Source organism: Symphalangus syndactylus, chromosome 1, assembly GCF_028878055.3.
Source record: "Symphalangus syndactylus isolate Jambi chromosome 1, NHGRI_mSymSyn1-v2.1_pri, whole genome shotgun sequence".
NCBI lineage: Eukaryota > Metazoa > Chordata > Mammalia > Primates > Hylobatidae > Symphalangus > Symphalangus syndactylus.
The window spans coordinates 122,171,315-122,198,022 of NC_072423.2; the positions used below are offsets into that span (position 1 = coordinate 122,171,315).

The 26,708-nt window shown below is 39.8% G+C and overlaps 1 protein-coding gene across 3 annotated transcripts in view; it reads left to right on the forward strand.

The window, feature by feature from the left end:
• SCN10A (sodium voltage-gated channel alpha subunit 10) overlaps nucleotides 1-26,708 on the forward strand; it is a 91,022-nt gene that overhangs the window by 6,949 nt on the left and 57,365 nt on the right. For all 3 annotated transcript variants that reach the window (XM_055294816.2, XM_055294826.2, XM_055294835.2), the window contains exons 4-10: nucleotides 10,452-10,580; nucleotides 18,266-18,357; nucleotides 20,488-20,679; nucleotides 21,124-21,190; nucleotides 24,710-24,851; nucleotides 24,998-25,195; nucleotides 25,911-26,081. In XM_055294816.2, the coding sequence (XP_055150791.2) occupies nucleotides 10,452-10,580; nucleotides 18,266-18,357; nucleotides 20,488-20,679; nucleotides 21,124-21,190; nucleotides 24,710-24,851; nucleotides 24,998-25,195; nucleotides 25,911-26,081 (991 nt within the window). The remainder of the gene's footprint in view (nucleotides 1-10,451; nucleotides 10,581-18,265; nucleotides 18,358-20,487; nucleotides 20,680-21,123; nucleotides 21,191-24,709; nucleotides 24,852-24,997; nucleotides 25,196-25,910; nucleotides 26,082-26,708) is intronic.

The following is a 26,708-nucleotide window of genomic DNA, read 5'->3' on the forward strand; positions in this document are numbered from 1 at the left end:
TACAAACTCTTTAGTAATCTATATATTTGTAACAAATAATATGACAAACTCTAAATACTGGAAGAATTGTACATCAAAAAATAAAAATCAAATAAGACATGCCAAATAATGAAAAGGTGCAAAAGTAATTGGGGTTTCAGACCATGAATATTAAATCATTGTAACTAGGCTCAAACACATCTTTATTAATCAAAGTAGGAACCATTACAATCAACACATTTTTGCCAATAAGAAATGAGTTTGTTTATTCCTGTAGCATAAAAATCCATGCTTTGGGATTCAATGAACTCTTAGAAAGCATTTTCTGCATCCCGCTGGTTGTGGAAGTGTTTCACCTGCAAAAAGCTGTTGAGATGCTTGAAGAAGTCGTAGTTGGTTGGTGAGAGGTCAGGTGAATATGGCGGATGAGGCAAAACTTCACAGACCAATTCATTCAACTTTTGAAGTAAGTGTTGGTTGTGTGACATGCAGTCGGTTGCTGTGGAGAAGAATTGGGCACTTTCTGTTGACCAATGCCAGCTGCAGGCCTTGCAGTTTTCTGTGCATCTCATCAATTTGCTGAGCATACTTCTCATATATAATGGCCTTGCTGGGATTCAGAAAGCTGTAGTAGATCAGACCGGCAGCAGACCACCAAGCAGTGACCACGACTTTTTTGGTGCAAGTTGGGTTTTGGGAAGTGCTTTGGAGCTTCTTCTCAGTCCAGCCACCAAGCTGGTCATTGCCGGTTGTCATGTAAAATTCACTTTTTATTGCACATCACAATCTGATTAAGAAATAGCTCATTTTTGTTGCATAGAATAAGAGACGACAACACTTCAAAATGATGATTTTTTAAACATTTTTCCTTAGCTTATGAGGCACCCATTTATGGAGCTTTTTCACCTTTCCAATTTGCTTCAAATACCGAACGACCATAGAATGGTCAACGTTGTGTTCTTCTGCAGCTTCTTGTGTAGTTCTAAGAGGATCAACTTTGATGATTGCTCTCAATTGGTCATTGTCAACTTCCAATGGCCAGCCACTACTCTCCTCATCTTCGAGGTTCTCATCTCCTTTGCAAAACTTCTTGAACCACCACTGCACTGTACGTTTGTTAGCAGTCCCTAGGCCAAATGCATTGTTGATGTTGAGTTGTCTCTGCTGCTTTACAACCCATTTTGAACTCAAATAAGAAAATCGCTCAAATTTGCTTTTTGTATAACATAATTTCCATAGTCTAAAATAAATATAAAATCAACAGCAAATAATAAGTCATTAGCAAAAAAAAAACAAAGAGAGAAATGCACATTAAAATGATGTATAACATGGCCACATTTATTTAAGAATGTATTCCAATATCAAACGGCAAATTTCAACAATGCAAAAGCCACAATTACTTTTGTACCAACACAATATTTTAAAAACTAAATACGTCATGTGAAATAATATAAACAAGCTAAGACTAAGCAAATCTGTCATGTCAATAAATATAAATGGATTTGACTCACCTATTTTTAAAAATGCCTATTACATTACAAAGCAATACCCAACTCTATGTTGAATAAAAAAGATACTCCTCATGGTGATACAGAAAGGCTTAAATTATAGAATTCGAAACACATAAGTAAAGGCAAACAAAGAAAGCAGGATCCATGATTTTAATATCAGAGAAAGTGGAATTTAGGTAAAAAAACATGAAATAGGACAAAAATTGCACAGACATACTAATATTAAAGACAATAGTAATCTACATCTTTGCAACAAATAAGATGGCAACAATATTTATAAATCAGAAATTATTACAGTAGGAGGATAAATAAAAGCATTGTAGGAATAGAAATTTTCAATTAATTTTAGCCAATAACAGATCAAATGTATTAAAAAGTATGTAAAGTTATAGATGACCTAGTAATATAATTAATATGTGTCTGATTAATATATAGCAAACTACCTTCCCTAACAATAGAAAATGCACCTCCTTTTCAAAAAACCAAACATATCAAACCAAATATTAAGCCATGACAATAACCTCAATAAGCTCCAGAAAGTGGAAATAATATAGAAAATATTCTCTGATCACATTGAAATAGAGTTAAAAAATAATAACCAAATTTAATAAAATGAGAGCACTTTCCACTTGATAATTTTAAAAAATCTCTCTTAAAGAACTCTTGGACAAAAGACAAACTACAAACTAAAATTATATAATTTCTAGGGAAGAAAAGATAAAAAACAGTTTGATCAGAACCTAGAGAGTGCAGTTAAAGACATACATATTCAGGGAATAATTCACAGCATGGAAGCATAGAATATTTATATCAGTAAAAGCTGAAAAGAAATTATTTAAAGAACTAACAAAACTAGAAAAAGGATAACAAATGAAAGAAAGAAGTTAATAATTATAAAAAGCAATAAATTAGAAAATAGAAAAACAGTAGATCTAATAAATCCAAATGCTGTTGTAAAAATATGCACAAGACCTTTATACTAAAAAATAATACAGCATTATTGAGATAAATTTTAAAGTACCTAAGTGAATTAAAGGATGTCTCATGTGACTGGATTAGAAGATTCATAATTGTTAAAATGTCAGTGCTGCCCAAATTAGTCTATAAATTCAATGACATCCCCAAAAAAATCCCAGCAGCAGCTGTTTTGTAGAAATTAGCTAAACAGATTTCATTTGCATGGATGAAGCAAAGTTTATTTAACTATTTTCCTATTGATAGACATTCACGTTTATCATAATTAACATAATACTCATATTTTGCCACCACATATTAATTTTTTGGTGAATATCCTTACACATGTATCTTTGTACACATAATATGAGTAAAATTAAGGGATGAATTTCTAGAAGTAGAATTGCCAGGTCAAAGGGGTGTACATTTTAATTTTTGAGATATTGCCAAATTGTCTTCCAAAGTTGGATCCTTTCCATTCCCACTAATTATCAAATCCATTCTTTAGGAGACTTTGTATTAACTGAATTGTTGATATAATTCCCTTTATATGCACATTATGAAAAGTATAACATATACAAATCTACCTATATGGTCACAATCCTGGGAATTTATGTGACAGGTATTGGATGATGTTCAGCATCCTTGGCCTCGTGGAAATAATCAGACTAGATTTTCTTTTTGAAATGCAAATTGATAATAGCCATTAGTTGTTTCCTATGTTGCTGAGAGCCCAGAGGAAGAGAATAAATGTCCTTGGGATAGACTGGGGCTCCAAAGATCATGCTGTATACTTCTGAAAAAGCATTAAATTGTAGCCAGTGAGGAATCAGAAACCAATCTTATTGCCATGCTCTTAACACAGTCTTTTTCCTTATCTTCCCTCCCTTCCATTATTCCTTGCTGAAACATTAGCTTTGCACAATTGCCTGCTGATAATGGTAGCTCTGTCTTTCTGTGGGCCTGCCTATCTGTCTGCTTGTGGAAGGATAAAGATATATGTCCCATTTTCTAATCCCCTCTTTCGCTTGGAAAGAAACTAGAGGTTCTTCCTCAGATTGGGCACCAGAAGGTGAAGAGAGCAGGGGGTTAAAAATTGTTAAGAAGGGCAAGACCAGAACTTTCCTACTCTCCCCATGCCCTGGTTTCAGAGAATCATTGAAGGGGCTCTTTGATGACCCTAGGACACTCATCTCAAACCATATCAATATTCTGGAAAACCTTTGACAAATTATAGCAATTTGGTTGTAGAGAAGATAAATGTTTTCTCACCTGGCAAAGAACATGTGAAATGAAGCTGAATCTACTGCAAATGGGGAAGTGGGTGTTTAACATTGCATGCGTAAAGCATTGATTTGTATCTTTTCAAATTTATGGAACTGTTATCATTTTATATGTGTGCTTTATCTGATGTTTTCAAATTATGTTTTTGAGATTTGCCCAAATGGATACATGTAGACCTAATTCATTCATTTTTTATTGCCATATAGTATTCTGTAAAGATATTATCCTATGTTTTCTCCTCAAAGTTAACAGTTTTCCTTTCTACATTTAGGTATTTCGATCTCCTAGAATTTATTTTTGTGTGTGTGTGGTATGAGATAGGCTTCCAATATTTTTCCATATGGATTATTCCAACATTATTTTCAATACATCATTTCCCAAGTGGTTCCTACCACTGCTTCTGCCGTGCACCAGATTCCCATGTCTACTGAATCTGTTTCTCCCAGTAATCTCATTGTCACATCCGGAGTCAACACCACGTGGATTTAAATGCTCTATAGTAAGACTTAACCTGGTCGATTCACATGCTCCTCCTTATTTGTCTTCTTGAAAATTATTTGGTTCTTGTTTCTTTACTTTTCCATATCAGTTTAAGGGTCATATTTTCCAGCTCGTTTCTTACAACTCTGTGGAAACTTTGTTTGGTAATGCACTGAATTTACTTACCACCACAGGAAGAATCACCACATTTACAATATGAAGCCTTGCCACACATCCATATGGCAGATCTCTTAATTTATACAGGTCTTCTTTAATATTTTTCTACAACATTTTATAATGTCTTTTTCCTAGGTACATTGCAATTTTGGTTGCCCTGTTGAATATTTACTATTGCTATATATACTGATTTTGCATCCAGCAACCCTGCTGAGCTCCTTAAAGTTAAATTTTTCTGTAAATTCCCTTGGACTTTCCATTTAGACAGTTATATTAGCTGCAAATAATGACAAACTTGTTTCTTCCTTTATGATTCTTATACCACTTGTTTATTTTTCCTGTCTTATTGAATTGGCCGGGACCTTCAACATGATGCTGATTCAAAGCTATGACAGTGAGCATATTTATTTTGCTCTTGATTTTGAAGTGTGTGCTTCTAATGTTTCACTATTATGATGTTTATGAGAGTCTCATAATTACTTTTTATATCTTTTTTTTCATTTTTTGTTTGTTGAGACTTTCATCATGAATGGGTGTTGGCTTCTATCGGTATTTTTATATTTATTGAGGTTATCATATAGTCTTTCATCTGTTAATATAGTAAATCTGTAAACTAACAGATTTGCTAGTCTATTTTTAATGGTTCCAGCTGATCATTTTGCTGGATTCAATTAGGCGTATTTCATTTTATCTATTTTGCTAAATGAGGCTGGCCTGTAATCTTCTTTCATAAACTGTCCCTTTGGGATGTTCCAACTCTCTCCTGAATTGTCCCTGAGAACTCCAACTTATTCTTACTTTGTTTAGCAGAGCAATTCATCTCTCTCCATCTCCTAAAATGTTTCTCAACAAGTGATCTAAGGATCTCTATGCACATATAATTTTAAAATCTATCATGTAAGATTAATTATTATATTCATAGAATTTCTAACTTTTTATGTTTTCAAAAACAGTGCATGTGCTTCAAAAACTAATTTCATTCATAATGGTTAACATGGAGTTAATCATAGGCAGTTTATCTTGACTAATGTATTTTATTGTCACCTGACAGTTGTTTACACTTGTCAGACTTGCATTTGCCATTATTACTGTCGCTTTGCATAATATCACAATTCAAAAAAAAAGAGTAATCACTTAGAAAGTGGTTTTCTGAAGCATAACAATAATGATAAAAATAGAAATATAAATCCTACAATGTGAAATAAGGTCACAATGTAAGTAGTGAATGGCCTCCACTGTAAAAATATAAAGCATGAATCTGTCATGAGACAAGTGGACAATGGATGTGGATAATCTCCCAAAAACAGACAAAAATATATAAGAAAATGGGAGCCATGACAATGAATAATGATAATTGAATTTTATTGGACCAATGATCCTTTTGTCCTAGTACCCAGTTTATTATCTGCTAACATTTTTGTCAAGTAATGATATAAAGCTATCAAAACTTCCATATTATTTTCCAATAAAGCTTATCAACTCCACTTTTAAACCAATTGAATACCTCTACTACAAGCACAAAATAAGGCTTTCCAGTATAAAATTGTGAAAATTTTATGTTAAGGGTTGAGAAGACAACAAAACTATAGAGTCATCATTCATCCTCATATCAAAAACAAGCACAATTGCACTCCTGCTGGTAAGATACGAAACCAGTTTCCAAATCAATTACAAATATTGTGGTTGGAAAAGAAACAAGAAAAACGTTTGGTATAATTCCTTAATTAGAAGTATTGCATTCCTTATAATGTGACTGGCATTTAAAGTCAATGACTGTTAGGTGTATGAGCAGACATTTTATTTTATAGTTGAACAAAACTATGAATAAGTAAGTTGTCAGCATATCTTCACTACATATATGGGAACGACTCAGTGACTTTTTGTTCTATTTATCATGAAGCTAATTTTAAAAGAAGAGCTTTCTGGTTTAATTAAAAATTAGTTTGAACCTATGAAACAGACTTTAAAAGGTATATTGGCTTATGCACTAATGTTTGTAGCAGCGTTATTCACAATAGCCAAATATGTCCATCAACAGATGAATGGATAAAAAGTGTAGTATATATGTAAACAATTGAATATCATTCAGTTTTAAAAATGAATGAGATTCTGATACATGCCACAACATTGACGAAGCATTGTGCTAAGTAAAATAACTCAAACGCAAAAGAACAAATGTTGCATGATTCCACCTTTAGTAGCTACCTAGAATAGGCAAATTCATGGAGACAGAAAGTAGAATGGAAGTTGCCAGAGAGGGGCAATGGGGAGTTATTGTTTAATGGGTACATTTCTGTTCGGGATTATAAAAGAGTTTGGAATCAGATAGTGGTGATAGTTCCACAACACTGAATGTACTTAATGCCACTAAATTGTGTACTTAAAAATGGTGAAAGTGGTAAATTTTATGTTACGTATATTATGCATATTTTACCAAAACTTTTTTTTAAAAGAGGAAAAGTGTTAAATTGCCATTGAAGAAACTCCAGCCACATGGTCAGCAAGGAAAGATATCACTATCCAGATAGAAGATTCTGCTCCCAAATCCCAATGCTAGTGCATACCTTATTCACGGAACGAAGCTGGGGGTCTGTAATATGTCTCCAGATTCTGATTTGCTGTTGAGGTACACAGTGGAAATTGTGAATACACACTGATTGTGGTCACTTAGTGTACCTCTCTTTGGCCTACTGGGCTGAAATGAAAAGTAAGAGAGGCTGCTCTCCCACACTGAATTGCTTTGGCTGGCAAATAGGAAAGGCTTACAGAGAGTTTTAAAAATAAGGAATGAATTTTTTTATTACCATTTTTATGAATACAAGTTGGGTATCTCAGTGATCCATTCAGAATTTGAATATTATGAATCTTTGCCTTCAGAGCCTGAATACTGGGATTCGTAATGATCAGACATCAGTGGTGCAAGTGGCTCAACGGCTGAGAGCTTGACTTTTTCCCAATACCCAATGATTTTCTTCAGTCACCAGAAAAAGCACTTAGGAAATAACACATTGGGCTTATTAAAAATTATATCCGAATGCTGAAACCGAACGTCAAGAAATACTTTGCAGAGCCAAATACCACCAAAGAGAGGATGCAACTCCATTAGCTGCTGTTGAGCTGGGGCACTTGCCTTCTGGTGAAGCACTGAAAATAGTCTTTAGAGAGCACTCTCTCCATAATTTCTGGGTCTGTGTTTGATTTGACAAACCAAAAATATCCGTCAAAGCTTCCCAACAACCTATAATTCTGAGTTAAGATTTTCTAATTTAGAAAACATAAAGAGTGTGGGGGGGAAACCAACAAGATATGGAAACTGACAGCTCAAGCAGCTATGCAGCCAGATATAGATTCCTTCATGATTTCAAACACGATTTCTCCTCTCACAGATGTGAAAAAAAATTATTCACTTTTTAACTTGACTTTTACTTTTATTTAAGACATATATGTTCATGATTTAAAAGGTCATGGAGTTTTATAAAGATTCTGACAAAAAAAAAAACAGCAATTTCATTTTTCTCATCTCTTCTTTCCAGAGGCCACCACTTTTAGCTATTTTTACCTGTGTCTTCTGATACCTCCCTATCTCCAATAATATACTCATAATACTAATTTTTAATTTTTCAATTTCTGATGTTATTTATTGGCTTCCTATTATGAGAAAAACTTAAGGCCACGTACACAAACTCATTTCCTCTCACCCTTGTCTTCCTGTTACAGTTATATTATAATCTTCAGTTAGATCATCAGATAATATATCCATTCTCTGACTACACATATAATTACATTACATTGCTAAGTAAACACTGTTTACAGCTATGTCATGCAGTGTATTGTGACTATATTTCCTTTTTGCACAATGTTTTTGCTTTCCCTGGAGTTAATAAGGATTTTATTTTTTTGTTTGCTCAGTTTTCTATTTATCCCTAATTTGTTCCCAAACTCTTCTCCAGATGTTTAATTGTTGCTTCAATTTATTTGCACATATCAGGTGCATGTGTATCATTTTTTTCCTATGGAAATCACTGCTAGAGTACTTCATCTTCTGCCTCATTCTGACCTAGATGTTTTCTAGGCCTGATGCACAGCTGTTTTCTAGAGACTTTTTCTTCTTCATCCTTTTTTTGGATTCCTTTTGCCTCTTCCCTGGATCGCATATATGCTTCTAGTTTGAATGGAACATATCCTCTAGTAACATTTTTTTTAAGACAAAGTCTCTCTATGTTGCCCAGGCCATTGGCCTCAAACTCCTGGGTTCAAGTGATCCTTCTGCCTCAACCTCCCAAGTAGTTAGGACTACAGGTACATACCACCATGCCCAGCTTCTAGTAACTTTATTAGAAGGGTAACTAAGAAGTACATTTCCCAAGACCTCATATACTCTACCTTCTTTGACAGTTTGGCTAGGGAAAGACTTCTGTATTAGAAATTATTTTCCTCTTAATTTTGAAGGCCTTGCTCATTGTCTTCTAATTTCTTTCTAGACCTCCTATTGGTCAAACAGTATACCTCCCAGTCTGATTCTCTAATTTTCAAACTTTTTATCACTTTTTATCCATTTCTGCTTTTTTGTTCCACTTTCTGTGAGATTTCCAAAACTTTATTTACAAGTCCGCCTATTAGTGTTTTACTTTTGCTATCATATTTTTGTTTTCAAAATTCCATTTTGTCTTTGAAGGTACTTTTTACAGTCTTCTGTTTTTGTTCTATACGTGGAGCCTCTTCTCATCTCTTAACTCTCTAAAAATATTAGTACAGGTTTTTCTTTCTTTCTTTTTTTTTTTTTTTTTTGTTGTTGTTGTTGTTTTGGAGACGAAGTCTTGCTTTGTCACCCAGGCTGGCTGTGACGCGATCTCGGCTCACTGCAAGCTCCGCCTCCCGGGTTCACGCCATTCTCCTGCCTCAGCCTCCGGAGTAGCTGGGACTACAGGGGCCCGCCACCGCCCCCGGCTAATTTTTTGTATTTTTAGTAGAGACAGGGTTTCACCGTGTTAGCCAGGAAGGTCTCAATCTCCTGACTTCGTGATCCGCCCGCCTCAGCCTCCCAAAGTGCTGCGATTACAGGCGTGAGCCACCGCGCCTGGCCAATACAGTTTTATTTCTCTAACTTTTCTTCTGCCCTCTTTATTGTCTTTCTTTTCTTTTTTTTCAGTTGTTTGGTTGCTTTGGTTTCTGGTGTTAGAAGCATCCTTCAAATTCCTGATGCTCCTTGGCTGGCTGTTCATGTTAAAGGTGCAGCATCTTCATGGGCTCTAAACCAGACTACCTTCTGGAAACTTAATGAGGAGCAGAAGTGAATAGGGAGGGGAGTTGTTTGCTTTTCAGTATGTAAACTTTTCTTTATGTGCATTTTTCAGTATGCAACTCTTTCCCTCTTCTTCAACTCTTAAGAAAATGAGCATCCAATCCATTTCTGGAGCAGAAGCAGTTTCTCACTGAATGGATGGTATAAAGCAGCATCTAGAAAGCTCAACTGGTTCTTGTGAAAAACGTTCAAACAATTCTTTCAGCCCTACTTATCTCCCTCCCCCAAACCTTGCTTTCAGAGATACTTAGCATCTCCAAGTTCCAAGCAGTTCTGGGGCTCTGCAGCATAGCTTGGCTTGCTTCTGGGTATTCCCTGCTTCAGCCAGTTTTCAGCTTTCTTAGGTCTGCTCTGTCAGTTACCACTCATCAGTCTGCACTCCAGTTTCTAAAAACTGGGAGTTTTTAGATGAGCCTCCAGCTTCTTGCAGGATAGGGAGGCCCTGGCAGACATAAACATGAGAATCCTTGCTCTTCACTCGCTACTGCCCTCTGCCTAACCCCAGAACAGCAGAAGCTGCTGACTGTCCCAGCCACACACATCCCTCCCCACTCCATCTATTTGTGTGGCCCTTCTTTTTCCCTCAGTCTGTGTCTTGTTTCCTCGCCTTACCTTCTTCCCCCTCATCACCTTGGTGATATTCTTTGCACGTTTTTTTTTTTGGAGCAGTCAGAGCAGCTCATCCCTGCCTCCTGGAAGCGGAAGGAACCCCCTGAGTACTCTCCATGGCACAGTTGACACTCCTTTTCTACCCTCCTTCCCAGATATGTCTTCACTGTCATTTACACCTTCGAAGCCTTGATAAAGATACTGGCAAGAGGATTTTGTCTAAACGAGTTCACGTACCTGAGAGATCCTTGGAACTGGCTGGATTTTAGTGTCATTACGCTGGCGTGAGTATATCTCTATGCAGATCTGCATGTGTGATAGGAAAGGGGACAAAATGGTGGGTAGGAGACAGGGCTAACATGCAGGTCCCACTTGGACAGAGTGTGGAGACTCACACCGTGAACATTTGCTCCAAGAACCACTGCAGGAATATACCAGGAGAACTGAAAGAATTCACAGATCCTTTTAAATAAGTGGCACACTGCTGGAAATTCTGCAAGACAGGTGAAAAACTGTGAGCTCCCAAAGTGTGAGGGGGGAAAACTGCCTCCAAACATACATCCCGACTGGGTAATCTGAAAATCCAGATCACAGGAGAAGAATTTACCCTTACCTGGAATGTAAATAAATTTAGGGAGCCACACAAAATATAAAAGTAGAAATAGCAAAGGGAAGTGCCTTGTAGGCACTCCCAGTCTCCAGCTTGAGATCAGGGAACCCATCCCTGACTATGTCTCACAGAGACCCTTGGGGAAGGCAGCCAGTGGAATCAGGGAGGGGTCACAGAGTGAAAGAAGTTTCAACTAAAATTGGTAATAATTTCAACTGGGCACAAATTTTCTTGAGCAGATTCCAGGAGGCAAATGGGGAACTGCAAGCAGACAGTGAGGGATGCAGTCCAAAAGTCATGCTTTCTTTCTCAGTGGGGAAGCTCACAGCCAGGGGCAAGGTCTGAGTGGGGCACTGCAGGAGAAAGACCAGCCTCACCAACCACATGAGAGCTAGGTGAGGCCTCTCACTAGCAGCTATCCCCCACTTCCCTGGAGAACTCTGTGGCACAGCAGAGGCAGCCAAAATTCCCTCTGGAACACAACCCCATTGGCCTGAGAACCAACCCCCATCCACCACAGTGGCCACAGCAATCCCTACCCAAGAAGAGTCTGAGTCCAGACTCACCTACCCCTGCCCCCACCTGATGGTATTTCCCTACCTGCCCTGGTAGCTGAACACAAAACACAGAAACTCTCAGAAGCGTTATGGCCCTGCTCATCACCTGAGAAACTAAAATATTTACTCTGGCCAACTTAGGGTGAGCTTAGATTCCCCTTCTACTAATGCACTAGTGCGCTCTTGAAAGCATCACCTACCAGCTGGAGGTCAAACAGCTCAGGCCATTAAAGCAACTCATGACAGAATAACTTTGATCCCAGGAAGAAGAAAACAACAACCAGTTGCACTGCCTGCAACATCCTGGCTAACCAGACGTCCTGAGTCTGTCCATATGACAACTTCACTGCTAATATAGCTAGCATTCAAGAAAGCCAGCACACTAAATCTATCTATAACCAAGGACTCTCACAGACTCTACTTCATTCCTTGGCCACCTTCACCAGAACAGATGCTGATATCCATGGCTGGGAGACTTCAAGATCAATCACATCACAGGACTCTTTGCAGACATTTCCCAGCACCACCCCAGAGCCTGGTAGCCCCTCTGTGTGGCTAGGCCCAGAAGAACAATAACGATCACTGCAGTCCAGCTCTCAGGAAGCCCCATCCCCAGGGAAATGGGGATAGCACCACATCAAGAGATCACCCATGAAACAAAAGAATCTGCACAACAGCCCTTCAGTTCCAGATCTTTTCTCTGAAATAGTCTACTCAAATGAGAAGGAACCAGAAAAGCAATTCTGGTAATATGACAAAAGAGGGTTCAATAACACCCCTCAAAAGATCAAACTAGCTCCCCAACAATGGATCCAAACCAAGAAAAAATCTCTGAATTGCCAGATAAAGAATTCAGGTCTGGGCACAGTGGCTCACGCCTGTAATCCCAGCACTTTGGGAGGCCGAGGTGGGCAGATCACCTGAGGTCATGAGTTCAAGACCAGCCTGAAGCCAACATGGAGAAACCCCGTCTCTACTAAAAAATACAAAATTAGCTAGATGTGGTGGTGCATGCCTGTAATCCCAGCTACTCAGGAGACTGAGGCAGGAGAATTGCTTGAACCTGGGAGGCGGAGGTTGCAGTGAGCTGAGATCACACCATTGCACTCCAGCCTGGGCAACAAGAGCGAAAATCCATCTCAAAAAAAAAAAAAAGAATTCAGAAGGCTGATTATTAAGTGATTCAAGGAGACACCAGAGAAAGATAAAAACCAACTTAAAGAAATTTTTAAAACAACAGGATATGGATGGAAAATTCTCCAGAGAAATAGATATAAAGAAAAAACAATCACAACTTCTGGAAATGGAAGACACACTTAGAGAAATACAAAATGCAGTGGAAAGTTTCAACAATAGACTAGAACAAGTAGAAGAAGAACTTCAGAGCTCAAAGACAAAGCTTTTAAATTGACCCAAACTAAGACATACAAAAAGAAAGAATTTTTAAAAAAATGACAAATCGGCCAAGAAATTTGGAATCATGTGAAACAACCAAACCTAAGAATAATGGGTGTTCCTAAGGAAGAATAGAAATCTAAAAGTTTGGAAAACTTATTTGAGGGAATAATTGAGGAAAACTTCCCTGGCCTTGTTAGAAATATAGAAATCCAAATACAAGAAGCTCAAAGAATACCTCTGAAATGCATCACAAAAAAGATCATCACCTAGGCAAATAGACATCAGGTTATCTAAAGTCAAGACAAAGAAAAGAATCTTAAGAGCTGTGAGACAAAAGCCTCAGATAATCTATAAAGGAAAGGTTATCTGATTAACATAAGATTAACAGCAGATTTCTCAACTGAAACCTTGCAAGCCAGAAGAGATTAGTGTCCCATCTTTAGCTTCCTGAAACAAAATAATTGCCAGCCAAGAATATTGTATGAAGTGAAACTAAGCTTCATAAGTGAAGACAAAATAAAGTTTTTTTCAGACAAACAAATGGTGAGAGAATTTGCCACTACCAAGTCAGCACTCCAAGAAATGCTAAAAGGAATTCTAAATCTTGAAGTAAAACCTTAAAATACACCAAAATAGAACCTCCTTAAAGCATAAATATCACAGGACCTATAAAACAATAACATAATAAAAAAAGGAAATAAGGCAATAACTAGCATAATGAATAGAACAGTACCTCACATCACAATACTAATGTTGAATGTAAATGCCCTAAATGATCCACTTAAAATATACAGAAGGGCAGAAAGGAAAAAAAAAAAAAAAAAAAAAAAATCCACCAACCAAGTATCTGCTGTCTTCAAGAGACTCACCTAACACGTAAGGAGCCACATCAACTTAAGGTAAAGAGATGGGAAAAGATATTCCATGCAAATGGAAACCAAAAGCAAGCAGGAGTAGCTATTCTTATATCAGAGAAAACAGACCTTAAAGCAACAATAGTTAAAAAAAGACAAAGAGGGACATATATAATGATAAAATAATTGGTCTAATGGAAAAATATCACAATCATAAATACATATGCACCTAACACTGGAGCTCCCAAATTTATAAAACAGTTACTACTAGACCTAAGAAATGAAACAGACAGCAATACAATAATAATGGGGGATCAATACTCCACTGACAGCACTAGACAGGTCATCAAGACAGAAAGTCAACAAAGAAACAATGAACTTAAACTATAACCTAGAACAAATGGACTTAACAGATATTTAAAGAACATTCTACCCAACAACAGCAGAATATACATTCTTTTCATCAGTACATGGAATATTCTCTAAGATAGACCACATGATACATAACAAAACAAATCTTAATAAATTTAAGAAAATAGAAATTATGTCAGGTATCCTCTCAGAGCACAGTCGAATAAACCTGGGAGTTAACTCCAAAAGAAACCCTCAAAACTATACAAATACATGAAAACTGAACAATCTGCTCTTGAATGATCTTTGGGTCAACAATGAAATCAAAATGGAAGTTTAAACATTTTTTGAACTGAATGATAATAGTCACCCAACTGATCAAAACCTCTGGGATACAGCAAAAGCAGTGCGAAGAGGAAAGCTCATAGCATTAAATACCTACATCAAAAAGTATGAAATAGGACAAATAGATAATCTAAGGTCACATCTCAAGGAGTTAGAGAAACAAGAACAAAACAGACCCAAACCGAGCAGAAGAAAAGGAATAACAAAGATCAGGGCAGTACTAAACGAAATTCAAACAAAAAAAAAATAGTAATACAAAAGATAAGTGAAACAAAAAGCTGGTTCTTTAAAAATATATACAAAATTGATTGACTATTAGCAAGATTAACCAAGAAAAGAAGAGAGAAGATCCAAATAAGCTCAATTAGAAATCAAATGGGAGATATTACAACTGATACCACAGAAATACAAAAAAAAAAAAAACATTCAAGGCTGCTATGAACACCTTTATTTGCACAAACTAGAAAATCTAGAGGAGATGAATAAATTCCTGGAAATATACAACCGTCTCAGATTAAATCAGAAAGTAATAGAAACTCTAAACAGACCAATAAAAAGTAGCAAGATTGAAACAGTAATTCAAAAGTTGCCAAGGGAAAAAAGTCCGGGAGCAGACTGGATTCACAGCTGAATTCTATCAGACATTCAAAGAAGAATTGGTACCAATTTTATTGAAACTATTCCAAAAGATACAGAAACAGGGAATCCTCCTAAATCATTTTATGAAGCCAGTATCACCTTAATACCAAAACCAGAAAAGGACATTTAAAAAAGAACTACAGACAATATCCCTGATGAACATAGTTGCAAAAATCCTCAACAAAATGCTAGCTAGTTGAATCCAACACATATCCAAAAGATAACACACCATGATCAAAAGGGTTTCATACCAGGGAGGTAGGGATGATTTAACATACACAAGTCAATAAATGCTGTATGTCACATAAACAGAATTAAAAACAAAAATCATATGATCATCTCAATAGGTGCAGGAAAAGCATTTGACAAAATCCAGCATCCGATTATGATTAAAACCCTCAACAAAATTGGCATAGAAGGGACATACTCCAAGGTAATAAAAGCCATCTATGACAAATCCACAGCCAACATTATACCAAACAGGGAAAAATTGAAAGCATTCCCCCTGAGAACTGGAACAAGACAAGGATGCCCACTTTCACCATTTCTATTCAACATAGTACTGGAAGTCCTAGCCAGAGCAATCAGACAAGAGAAATAAATAAAGGGAATCCACATCAGTAAAGGGGAAGTCAAACTGTTCACCAATGATATGATCATATGCCTAGGAAACCCTAAAGACTCATCCAAAAAGCTCCTAGATGTAATAAATGAATTCAGTAAAGTTTCAGGATACAAAACAATGTATACAAATCAGTAGCACTACTGTACACCACCAGCAACCAAGCTGAGGAACAAATCAAGAACTCAATCCCTTTTACAACAGCTGCAAAAAAACAAAAATAAAAACAAAAAAAAGTCTTAGGAATATACCTAACCAAAAAGGTGAAAGATTTCTACAAGGAAAACTACAAAACACTGCTAAAATAAATCACAGATGACACAAACAAATGGGAACACATCCCATGCTCATGGATGGATAAAATCAATATTGTGAAAATGACCTTACTGCCAAAAGCAATATACAGATTCAATACAATTCCCATTGAAGTACCATCATCATTCTTCACAGAAATAGAAATAACAACTCTAAAATTCATAGGGAACCAAAAAGGAATCCACACAGCCAAAGCAAGACTAAGCAAGAAGAACAAATCTGGAGACATCACATTAGCTGATTTCAAACTATACTACAAGGCTATAGTTACCAAAACAGCATGATACTGGTATAAAAATAAGCACATAGACCAATGGAAAAGAATAGAGAACTCAGAAATAAAGCCAAATACTTACAGCCAATTGATCTTTGAAAAAGCAAACAAAAACATAAAGTGGGGAAAGGACACCCTATTCAACAAATGGTGCTGGGATAATTAGCAAGCCACATGTAGGAGAAAGAAACTGAAACTTCATCTCTCATCTTATACAAAAATCAATTCAAGATGGATAAAAGGCTTAAATCTAAGACGTAAAATTATAAAAATTCTAGAAGATAACATTGGAAAAACTCTTCTAGACATTGGCTTAGGCAAAAAGTTCCTGACCAAGGACCCAAAGCAAATCCAACAAAAACAAAAATAAATAGATGGGATCTAATTAAACTAAAAAGCTGTTGCACAGCAAGAGAAATAATCATCCAAGTAAACAGACAACCCATAGGATGAGAGAAAAATCTTTGCAATCTATGCATCCAACAAAAGACTAATATCCAGCATCTATAAGAAACACAAATAAATCAGCAAGAAAACAAACCAATAATCCCATCCAAAAGTGGGCAAAGGACAAGAATACAAAATTCTCAAAAGAAGATATATAAATGGCCAATGAACAGGAAAAAAAATGCTCAACATCATTAATTATCAGGGAAATGCAAATTAAAACCACAATGAGATACCACCTTACTCTTGCAAGAATGGCCATAACCAAAATATGATAGATGTTGGCATGGATGTAATGAAAAGGTAACACTTTTACACTGCTGGTGGGAATGTAAACTAGTACAACCACTAAGGAAAACGTTATGGAGATTCCTGAAAGAACTAAAAGTAGAACTACCATTTGGTCCAGCAATCCCACTACTGGGTATCTACCCAGAGGAAAATAAGCCATTATATGAAAAAGACACTTGCATATGCATGTTTACTGCAGCACAGTTTGCAATTGCAAAAATATGGAACCAGCCTAAATGCCCATCAACCAACAAGTGGATAAAGAAAATGTGGTGTATACACACCATGGAATACTACTCAGTTGTAAAAAGGAACGAAATATGGCATTGGCAGCAAGCTGGATGGAGTTGGAGACCATTATTCTAAGTGAAGTAACTCAGGAATGGGAAGTCAAGCATCATATGTTCTTACTTACAAGCAGGAGCTAAGCTATGAGGATGCAAAGGCATAACAATGACATAATGGACTTTGGGGACTTGAGGGGAAGGGTGAGAGGAAGGTAAGGGATAAGATACTGCACACTAGGTACAGTGTACACTGCTTGGGTGATGGTGCACCAAAATCTCAGAAATCAGCGTTAAAGAATTTTTCTGTGCAACCCAACACCACCTGTTTCCCCAAAACTATGGAAATACAAATAAAGAACTTATTCATGTAACCAAAAACCATCTGTTCCCTCAAAACTATTGAAATAAAATAAAATAAAAAGATTTGCAAGTGTGTCCATGTGGAGCTTATGGGTGTATCCAGGCTCAAACTCTGAAATGGTTCTTCATCTCAGTTCAGCTTCCTCATTTGGAATTGTATGGCCTGGGGTTCTTACCACAGAGTACCACTTTGGGGGTTGCTTTCCAAGATTAGTCCCATGCCCATAAGGAGATGTCAGAGACCTCAAATTTGAAATAATAGTTAGCCTGTCACAGTGGATCAGACAAGGCCCAGCCTTGTACCCCCCTGACATGGAGGTCTCCTCCGGAGAAGCCAGTGTCTGAGGAGACTGGTTGGTCAAACTCCCATGTTTGAAGATCTATCCACATGCAGTGTTGCCTAGATCACAATGCATCTTCTCAAAGGGTCCACTCTGAAAGATGTTGCCATAATGAAATCAGTGTCAGTGTCAGTCTATAGATGGCAGTGTCACGAGATTCTAAGTGTCCGTTCTGCATCCTTTCTAGGCTAATGATACCCCAAGTTATCCTTATTTATGCTGCATGCATCCCCAGGACCTTTGCTTGCAGAGATGCTGACTAACTTCTGGTCCTACAGATATGTTGGCACAGCAATAGATCTCCGTGGGATCTCAGGCCTGCGGACATTCAGAGTTCTTAGAGCATTAAAAACAGTTTCTGTGATCCCAGGTGAGCTGCTTGAACCAGAACATTTATTCATAGAGCATATGTTGGTTTTCACAGCCTACCTCCCTTCTTTAATTTTCACAAGAACCCTGTAAGGTTCCAGGGCAAAGACTATTGTCCCCACTTACGAGACAAAGGAACTGAGGCCTGGAGTACAGGAAACATAAACCCAAGGCCTCATCACTAGTAAGAGACAGAGTGACCTGGAAGCCTATTGTCCCAACTCCTAGGCCAGTGCTCTTCCCACATAGCACATGGCCTCACAATCAATACATAACAGGAGGGGCATGTCTTCATTTTCTGTTCTCGTTGTGGGATTCAGGCAAGACCCCCCAGTTAAATTTTTATTTGTACCTTAAACTAAGGATTAAACTTGGAAATGGGGAGGAAGGGAGAAAGCAGTCCCAGTATCTTCACTATTTCCATAGGTCTAAAATCCTGTCTTTAGACACCCAGAGGAAAAAAGAATTAGGCAATTCTTGATTACTGAGAATTCAGAAACAAAAGTAGTCCATCAAAGCTCATTGTATGGGGCCTCTAAGATCTCTACTGTCACCGGTAGCCCAGTGACTACTCTTCAGCCCCCGTGAGGTTGATGGTGAGGATGGGGAGGCCAGAGACAAGGTAAACTTTCTGAAATGGGACTCAACACTTCCCCTTTGTGGCCTGATGGGTTCTCTCCTCTCATCCCAAGAATTCTTTCTCTCATCTGTAAACAGAAACACCCATTCTAGAGTGGAAGTCTTTTCTACCATTTCTTGTCTGGCTCTGCAGGGAAAGATAGGAAACTCTCTGCCAATTCCCACTGGACACACTTCTTGAAGAAAGCCCTGGTCCTGCCCCTTCGTATCCCTCTCACTTACTCTCAACTGGGAAGACCCTGACTCTTATTTGCAAGACCTGGTCTGTCCATACTGTCTCTTCTGCCTCATCTCTCACCTCTCTTCACATCTCACCATGCTCTGGAATCCACCTATAGTTCCGCAAGTACTCCACACCATTGCTCACCTCCCAGCCTTCGACTGTGCTGCCCCTTCTTCTGGGATATCCTTCCTCCTCTCTTTACTCAACTCACACTCATTCCTCAGGGCTCTGCCAAGGTTTTACCTCCTCCCTGGTTTTCCCACCTTCCTCACACTCCACCCACCCCATTCCCACCCCTGGAACTTCAGTTAAGGGCTGCTCCCCTGTGTGCCCATCTGCTCAGTAATGCTTCGGACTTTCCCCTCAATTGTCAGACAACAGCACTCGACATGCTGCTGCCTTAGCCATCACTCAGCTCCCAGTCCAGGGACTGATAACATGTAGTGCTCAGTGGGTTATTTGCTGACCAAAATGACTAACCAAAAATAAATCCTAGATTGCTTCCCTGGTTAGAGCTCTTTCTGCTACCTGTGAATCTGCTCTCCCGAAGAAGTTGATTTTACTTACCAGAGCAACAAATCATCCCTCCTTAAACAAGCAGGTGTATCCTTCTTTGCTGCCAGCTGTGCTTGGCACAAGTTCTATTTATGCCCCAGTGACTGTCTCAGTGTTTCTAACAGTCTGTCTCTATTGCTAAACTCACCTCTCTGTTTCTCTGTGTCTCTGTCTTTTTCTTTCTCTTGGTCTATTTTTGTTTCACTCTATCTCTCTTGCATCTCTCTCTCTGTCTCTCTCTCTCACACACACACACGCACACACACACGCACACACACACAGTGAGGTTCATGTGTCCCAAGTCTCAAGCTGCCTCCCAGAACTGAGAGATGCATGCAGAAAGACAGATGCCAAATTACTGGGGTGAAGTTAGTAGCTTCATGCCTAGCACAGTGCCTGGAAAAAAGTAGGTACTCAGCATAAATTATTTAAATTGAATTGCTAGTGTCAGGAGTTTTATTAGCCTCAAGATGATAAAACATGCATTGCCTGGGTCTCAGCTGCATCATCTTTATAATGAGAATAGCCCCTGACTGCCTGCCTGCCTCTCAGAGTAAATGCAAGCTTCAGATGAGAAAGGTCTTGGAACTGCCCTAGAGTGTGTATATACTCCACTCCTGTATGTAGAGATGAGGGAGGATGACTAAGATGAAGATGTGTGCTCTGTGTGTGCTACCTCATCCATGTGGTCATACCACTGTCATCTTCCCACAGGCCTGAAGGTCATTGTAGGGGCTCTGATTCACTCAGTGAAGAAACTGGCTGATGTGACCATCCTCACCATCTTCTGCCTGAGTGTTTTTGCCTTGGTGGGGCTGCAACTCTTCAAGGGCAACCTCAAAAATAAATGTGTCAAGAATGACATGGCTGTCAATGAGACAACCAACTACTCATCTCACAGAAAACGTGAGTGGAGTCTCTTCCATAGGGACCAAGGTCTGGTTGGATCCTTGGTATCATATAGGGAGAGGGGATATGGAGCCCCTGTGTGTGTGTATAGACATATATTTTGATTCCCCTTTCCTGCCAAAATGGTTCTCTTGAGTTGTGTTTTACTTTTGGGTATTCTATTTCCTGTTGCTCAGCATCCCTCTTGCAAGGAAATGAGCCATAAATCTAGAGACAAGTCATTCTACCTCTGCTGGGGGAGACTGAGAGCCGAAGTCACTGCTTAGCTCTTCTCTTTTCAGATGTGACTTTACACCTTCCATGTGGCCCAGCATGCCCACTGAGTACATGTAGCCAAAGGAGCTCACTTTGGAAGACTTGGGAGTGTTGCATTCACCACACAAGGCCTGGGTTGGAGGGTTCAGAACCATCAGTGAGGCTTTCTTTTCTTCCTTTCTTCAGCAGATATCTACATAAATAAGCGAGGCACTTCTGATCCCTTACTGTGTGGCAATGGATCTGACTCAGGGTGAGTTCCCAACTTATGACAAAGCACCAATACCCAACAATTCTTTCTCCATCTTGTCCTTGGCATATTATGGGCACAGATGGGGTTGCAGGTCCTGGGAAAGATGTATAAATAAATAAATCATGGCCTTTGCCAACCCAGAGCTCATGGGGAGGGAATGTATGAGTTAGCTTTTGCTGTATAACAAATGACCCCAAAATTTTGTGAATTAAAACAACAATTTATTTAATTCGTGATTCTGTGCATCAGCATTTTGGACTGGGATCAGATGGGCATTGGGTGACATTGACTAGGCTCATTCATGCATATGCAGACAGCATATTAACTTGGAGATGGCTGGTCTAGGATGTCATGTCTCTGCTCATGTGGCTTCTCACCCCCAAGCAGGTTAGCCTGGGCCTGTTCTCATGGCAGGGTTCCCAGAGAAACAGTGGATGTTTGCAAGGCTTCTTCAGGCCTAGGCTTAGAACCAACACAATGTACCTTTTGTACATTCTGATACATTCCTGACCAAAGCAAGTCCCAGTCCAGTCCAGATCCAAGGGACAGAGAAATAGACTTCATCACTCAATGGAAAGAGCTGAAAAGTCACATTGGAAAGGGTGTGGATACATAGGGAGAAGAATTATAGCCATTTTAATAAACAATCTACCCCAGGAAGGAACCAATACTTATTTGTGTCAAATGCTCTACACTTAATCATCACAGCTAACTCCATTCTATAGCCACATTACCCTCACAAATAGAGGAAGAAACACATGTATCAGACTTTGCAATTTCAAATTCTTACAGAGGCCAGATTCACAACAAGAAATGAGTGGAGTGGGCCAGGAGGGAACCTAGGAGCTGAGAATTCATGCCTCCTCTAAAGGGGACAGCCCCACTGCTCGGTCCAGCTTTTGGTTGACATGTGGAAATGCGGGTTCACTGTTTCCAGCTCTTCCAACTTTTAAAATGGAGATAGGAAATTTAGATTTTTATACAAAATCTCCCAACTGTGAACACTGGCTACCTATTCCAAAAAATGTCTACATATTGTTGGGCCAAACAAAATATTTCTGCGGGCCAAATCCAGCCTATATGCTGCTAGTTTGCAATTTGTCATGCATAGACATAAAGATGCTACTCTGTGGAAAACAAGTTCTTTACTAGAGGCTTCATGGGCTGGGGAAACACAGTGAGGTGGCGGTGTGAGGCAAGAGAGAAAGTAGGGAAGGCTTCCTGGAGGTGGTGTTTGAGGTGAGTTTTCAAGGGCAGCTAGGATGTCTCCAGGCTGGGTGAATACGAGATAGTTTGAGTGAAGGCCATTCCTGGTGGCAGAACATAATGTGAGACAAAGCTAAGGGATGAGGACCCCTCAGCTCTGCCTGCTGCTTTGGCCACTGGAGGAAGGCATGAGCAGAAAGAGTTAGGCAAAAGATCAAAAAGGCCCATCTCACCCACCTCCATGGCTGAGAGCTTGGAAGAGCAGAGCTCACAACACCCCCAGTCCCTGAGAGGCTGATAGCTCCATATTGCCCAGGTCGACCTGTGTGGAGCCTGCATGAGGCTCCACCTTCATCAGCTCACTAGGAAAACTATCTCAGTTGGAGTTGAGGACTGGAAACAAGCAGGAGCATTTGGTCAACATCAGGTTCCTTGGACTCTTCTTTCACAAATGCACTTGGCATTTGGTTCTTTGGCTCATGAGAGGGTTATTCTGACATCAGTTTTCATTGGCCTTTGACTTAAATGTAAACCAAGAGCCCCTCAGCATCCTTCTGTCTAGATAATGGCATTTCTCAAGGCAATGGCTCCAGAGCAGCTTAAGTCCTTTTTGTGGTAAAGTTGCTGGGTCCATCTACACACCTCTACAGCTCAGCTCCCCGAGAGGCCAGGCCTGCTATTGGGCAGGTGCCAGCCAGGCAGTAGGGGAGTGGACGAGGCTAGGATGGCAGAGAGAGGCCAGCTCAGGATAACGGACAGAGTGAGCCCTGCAGAGGCATGCCGTGAAAGCTAAACCTGGGTCCTCTGTGGGGCTGCAGAGAAGCCAGAGTCCTAAGGAAAGGCACACATTGGCCAATGGCACTGTGGGAGGAAGGTCAGGGGTCTCAAGGCAGAAAATGGATACCAGAAAATAGTTGATAATTTTCAGTGTTCTTCCGCATATATTATTCCAGTTTATCCTTTCAGCAGCTTCCAAGGTTAAAAACAGTAGAAATTTTCCTTCGCAGTTTATATACAATATTTACTATGCAGAAGTGCAAGACACTATACAGTGATCTCATTTAATCCTCAGAGCAGTGAACTGTTTATATTCAGTGGCTACAGTGGGTTTCTACAGAAGACATAGAAATAAGGCTGCCCTCAGAGTTAATTAAGAAACCTATGGGAAATGGGTTGCCTAGCCCCTTGGAAGAGCAAACCAAGAGCCTACCTTTAAATGTGGGTCTACAAAGCCAGGGAACTTGCAATCTTCAATCGAAGTGGAGATAGACTTGGAACTGATTAGAATTAAGTTGTCAGAGCTCTAATCCCTGGTATGGGTTGTTCACATGGATGTCTGGGACAAGGAGAGCCCCAGAGGTTGGAGTTCATGGAGAAATCCTGGGAGTAAAAGAATTCCATGTATTCATAAGGAATGCAGGTAAATAAAAAAGAAAAAAAGAAAAAAATTTTAAAAAATAATTCTGGACTTCAAACGAGGCATTGCTGTTTCATTGATCAGGCCATCTCCACTAGGGTGGATGAGAGCACTTTATGCTCCCTGAGCTGACAGATGCTCCTTGACATCAACTCATCCTCCTATTATGAGAGAGAGGAAGGAGTTCAGCACTCCCACCTCAATACTCATCAGGCAGTCATTTTTAATCTGGCCTTCCTTCATAGGCCACCTTCAGGAGGAGGCTAGGCTGACTCAAGTATTGGGCTACTTGACAGTTATATTTCTCCTTTTAATAAATATATTGATACCTGCGTAGTTTTAGGCAACTGACTTCTTTCTGACCCCCAGCTTCCTTATCTGTAAAGAAAGAACATTCAGTGATTAAATTATAGTGTTTGTAAAGCACTTAAGGGGAGAGAGAAGAACACAGAAAGTGCTCAGTAAGTGGAAAGTGTTATTTCCACTGTTATATATAATTAATCAGTGAACTTGGCTAATGTGAGACCTCCCTTGATAGACAACTCTGCAGATGATGCCAACAGGCTCAGGTTTTAAGTCTGCATTATTGCTACTGACTCTCCTTTCCCTGGTATGAACTGGCAAAGAGCTTATAGTAACGTGTCTGGGCAGTCAGCTGCCTTCCCCTGGCCACTCCCCTGTGCATGAAATTCTGACGTGAAAGTATTAGCATCCCCGTTTTATGGATAGCAGAAACCAAGACCTAAACAGACCAAGTGTCCAAGATCATCCTGCTAATAAGAGGAAGACTAGGTCTTGAACTCTGATTTCTGACATAAAACTCTGTGGTTGTCTCGCAGCCCTGGGCTGCCTTGTCTGCAATAAGCAGGGGATGACCTTCTCTGTTCTTGCTGCAGCCACTGCCCTGATGGTTATATCTGCCTTAAAACTTCTGACAACCCGGATTTTAACTACACCAGCTTTGATTCCTTTGCTTGGGCTTTCCTCTCACTGTTCCGCCTCATGACACAGGATTCCTGGGAACGCCTCTACCAGCAGGTACTGAGCTGCATTCCCCCACGCAGACTTGGTTGGAGGCTGGTGGGTCAGCTGCATGGCTGTGCTTTTCCTGGAGGAGCCTGATTTAAATTCAACAGTCCATGTGCTATGGGTACAGGTTTCTCTTCTTTCCCTTGAATCTGCAGACCCTGAGGGCTTCTGGGAAAATCTATATGATCTTTTTTGTGCTCGTAATCTTCCTGGGATCTTTCTACCTGGTCAACTTGATCTTGGCTGTAGTCACCATGGCGTATGAGGAGCAGAACCAGGCAACCATTGATGAAATTGAAGCAAAGGAGAAGAAGTTCCAGGAGGCCCTCGAGATGCTCCGGAAGGAGCAGGAGGTTTGTGAGGAGTGGGAGTTTCGTGAAGAAGATTGCAGACTGTCCATTCTTGGATACAGTTCTGGACTAGCCACTTCAATTAGGGCTGCCATTTAGGGAGCTATAGGAGGAATCATCTTGCCTCAGGGACCATAGTAGATCAGGTTTTCTCAAAGAAGAAGCTAAGTGAGGATTCTTGTGCAAGTGACCTATTGAGGGAGTGCTCTCAGGAGAAAGCGAGTGAAGCAAAACAGAATGGGGCAGAGGGTGGAACTAAACAAGGAGTGTTCTCAGCTAGAGACCAGCTTCAGCTTGATCCCATGGGGAACTCTGGGGCATGACCTGTACCACAGTTAGTCCTACCTTGAGGCAAGGGGGCCAGCTTTTTTTTATACCCTCCCCATACCTATCCCAGAAGCAGGCAGCCAAAAGAGATTTTTTTGCAGAATGCTGCAAGTATGAGCCATCAGCTGCTGCCACTCAAGCAGCTTGGGATAGGTGTGCTGATCTGGTGAAAGGGATCTGGGTGGGGCACCAACAGAGTGCCCTATGAATGAGTGGGGGGTGACCAGAGGTGTCTGTTCCTGCCATGGCCTAATCCCACCACCACCCAGGTCCTAACCCTTGAGCTTCTCTGTTTCAGATCTCTCACCCCTGGCACCCCATGTCTGGGGGACACATTCATGCTAAGTCCAAGCAAATACTATTGGCTACACCTGCTGTTCTCTCTTCGCAGGTGCTAGCAGCGCTAGGGATTGACACAACCTCTCTCCACTCCCACAATGGATCACCTTTAACCTCCAAAAATGCCAGTGAGAGAAGGCATAAAATAAAGCCAAGAGTGTCAGAGGGCTCCACAGAAGATAACAAATCACCCCGCTCTGATCCTTACAACCAGCGCAGGATGGTAAGAGACTCAGGTTTGTGCTCTAAAGATTACCCACCATTGCAGATGCCGTAGACAATGGGTTGGAGTGGGAAGAGGTGTGTGGCAGAGAAAGAGTTGGAGGCATAGAGCTTAAAAGGATCCAGACACCCCTCCAAAATTGTATCTTAAACTAGGAAAGTGTAATTACAGATGGGGAAAAGGGGTGAATTATAAGGACACTTTAGGGGAGGAGATCAACAAGATTGGGATTGTGGACTGTGGAAAAAAGAAAGGGGAGTCCAATTTGACTCCCAGGTTTCAGGATTGGGCAATCAAATGGGTGGTGATTCCAAGATGAGGACACTGGAGGAAGAACCCAGGTTTGTAGGAAAGGTGGGAAGCCCATACTGAACATGCCGATCTTAAGGTGTCTGTGGACGTCAAAGGTCAGCTTCCTTCTGAGGCTCTGGTCTGCAGTTCTAGAGCTCAAGGTCCCTGTCTGTGGTGCTGAGATCCTTCATGCACCTTTTTTTTTCTGATGCGTCGAGGTGGTTTTAATTTTTTACTTAGTTTTTTTTAACCGACACATCACAATTTTACATAATTATTGGGTATAATTTCTGACCTCCTTCCTAAGGCCCTGCAATTCAAGCTGTCACCTGTTGT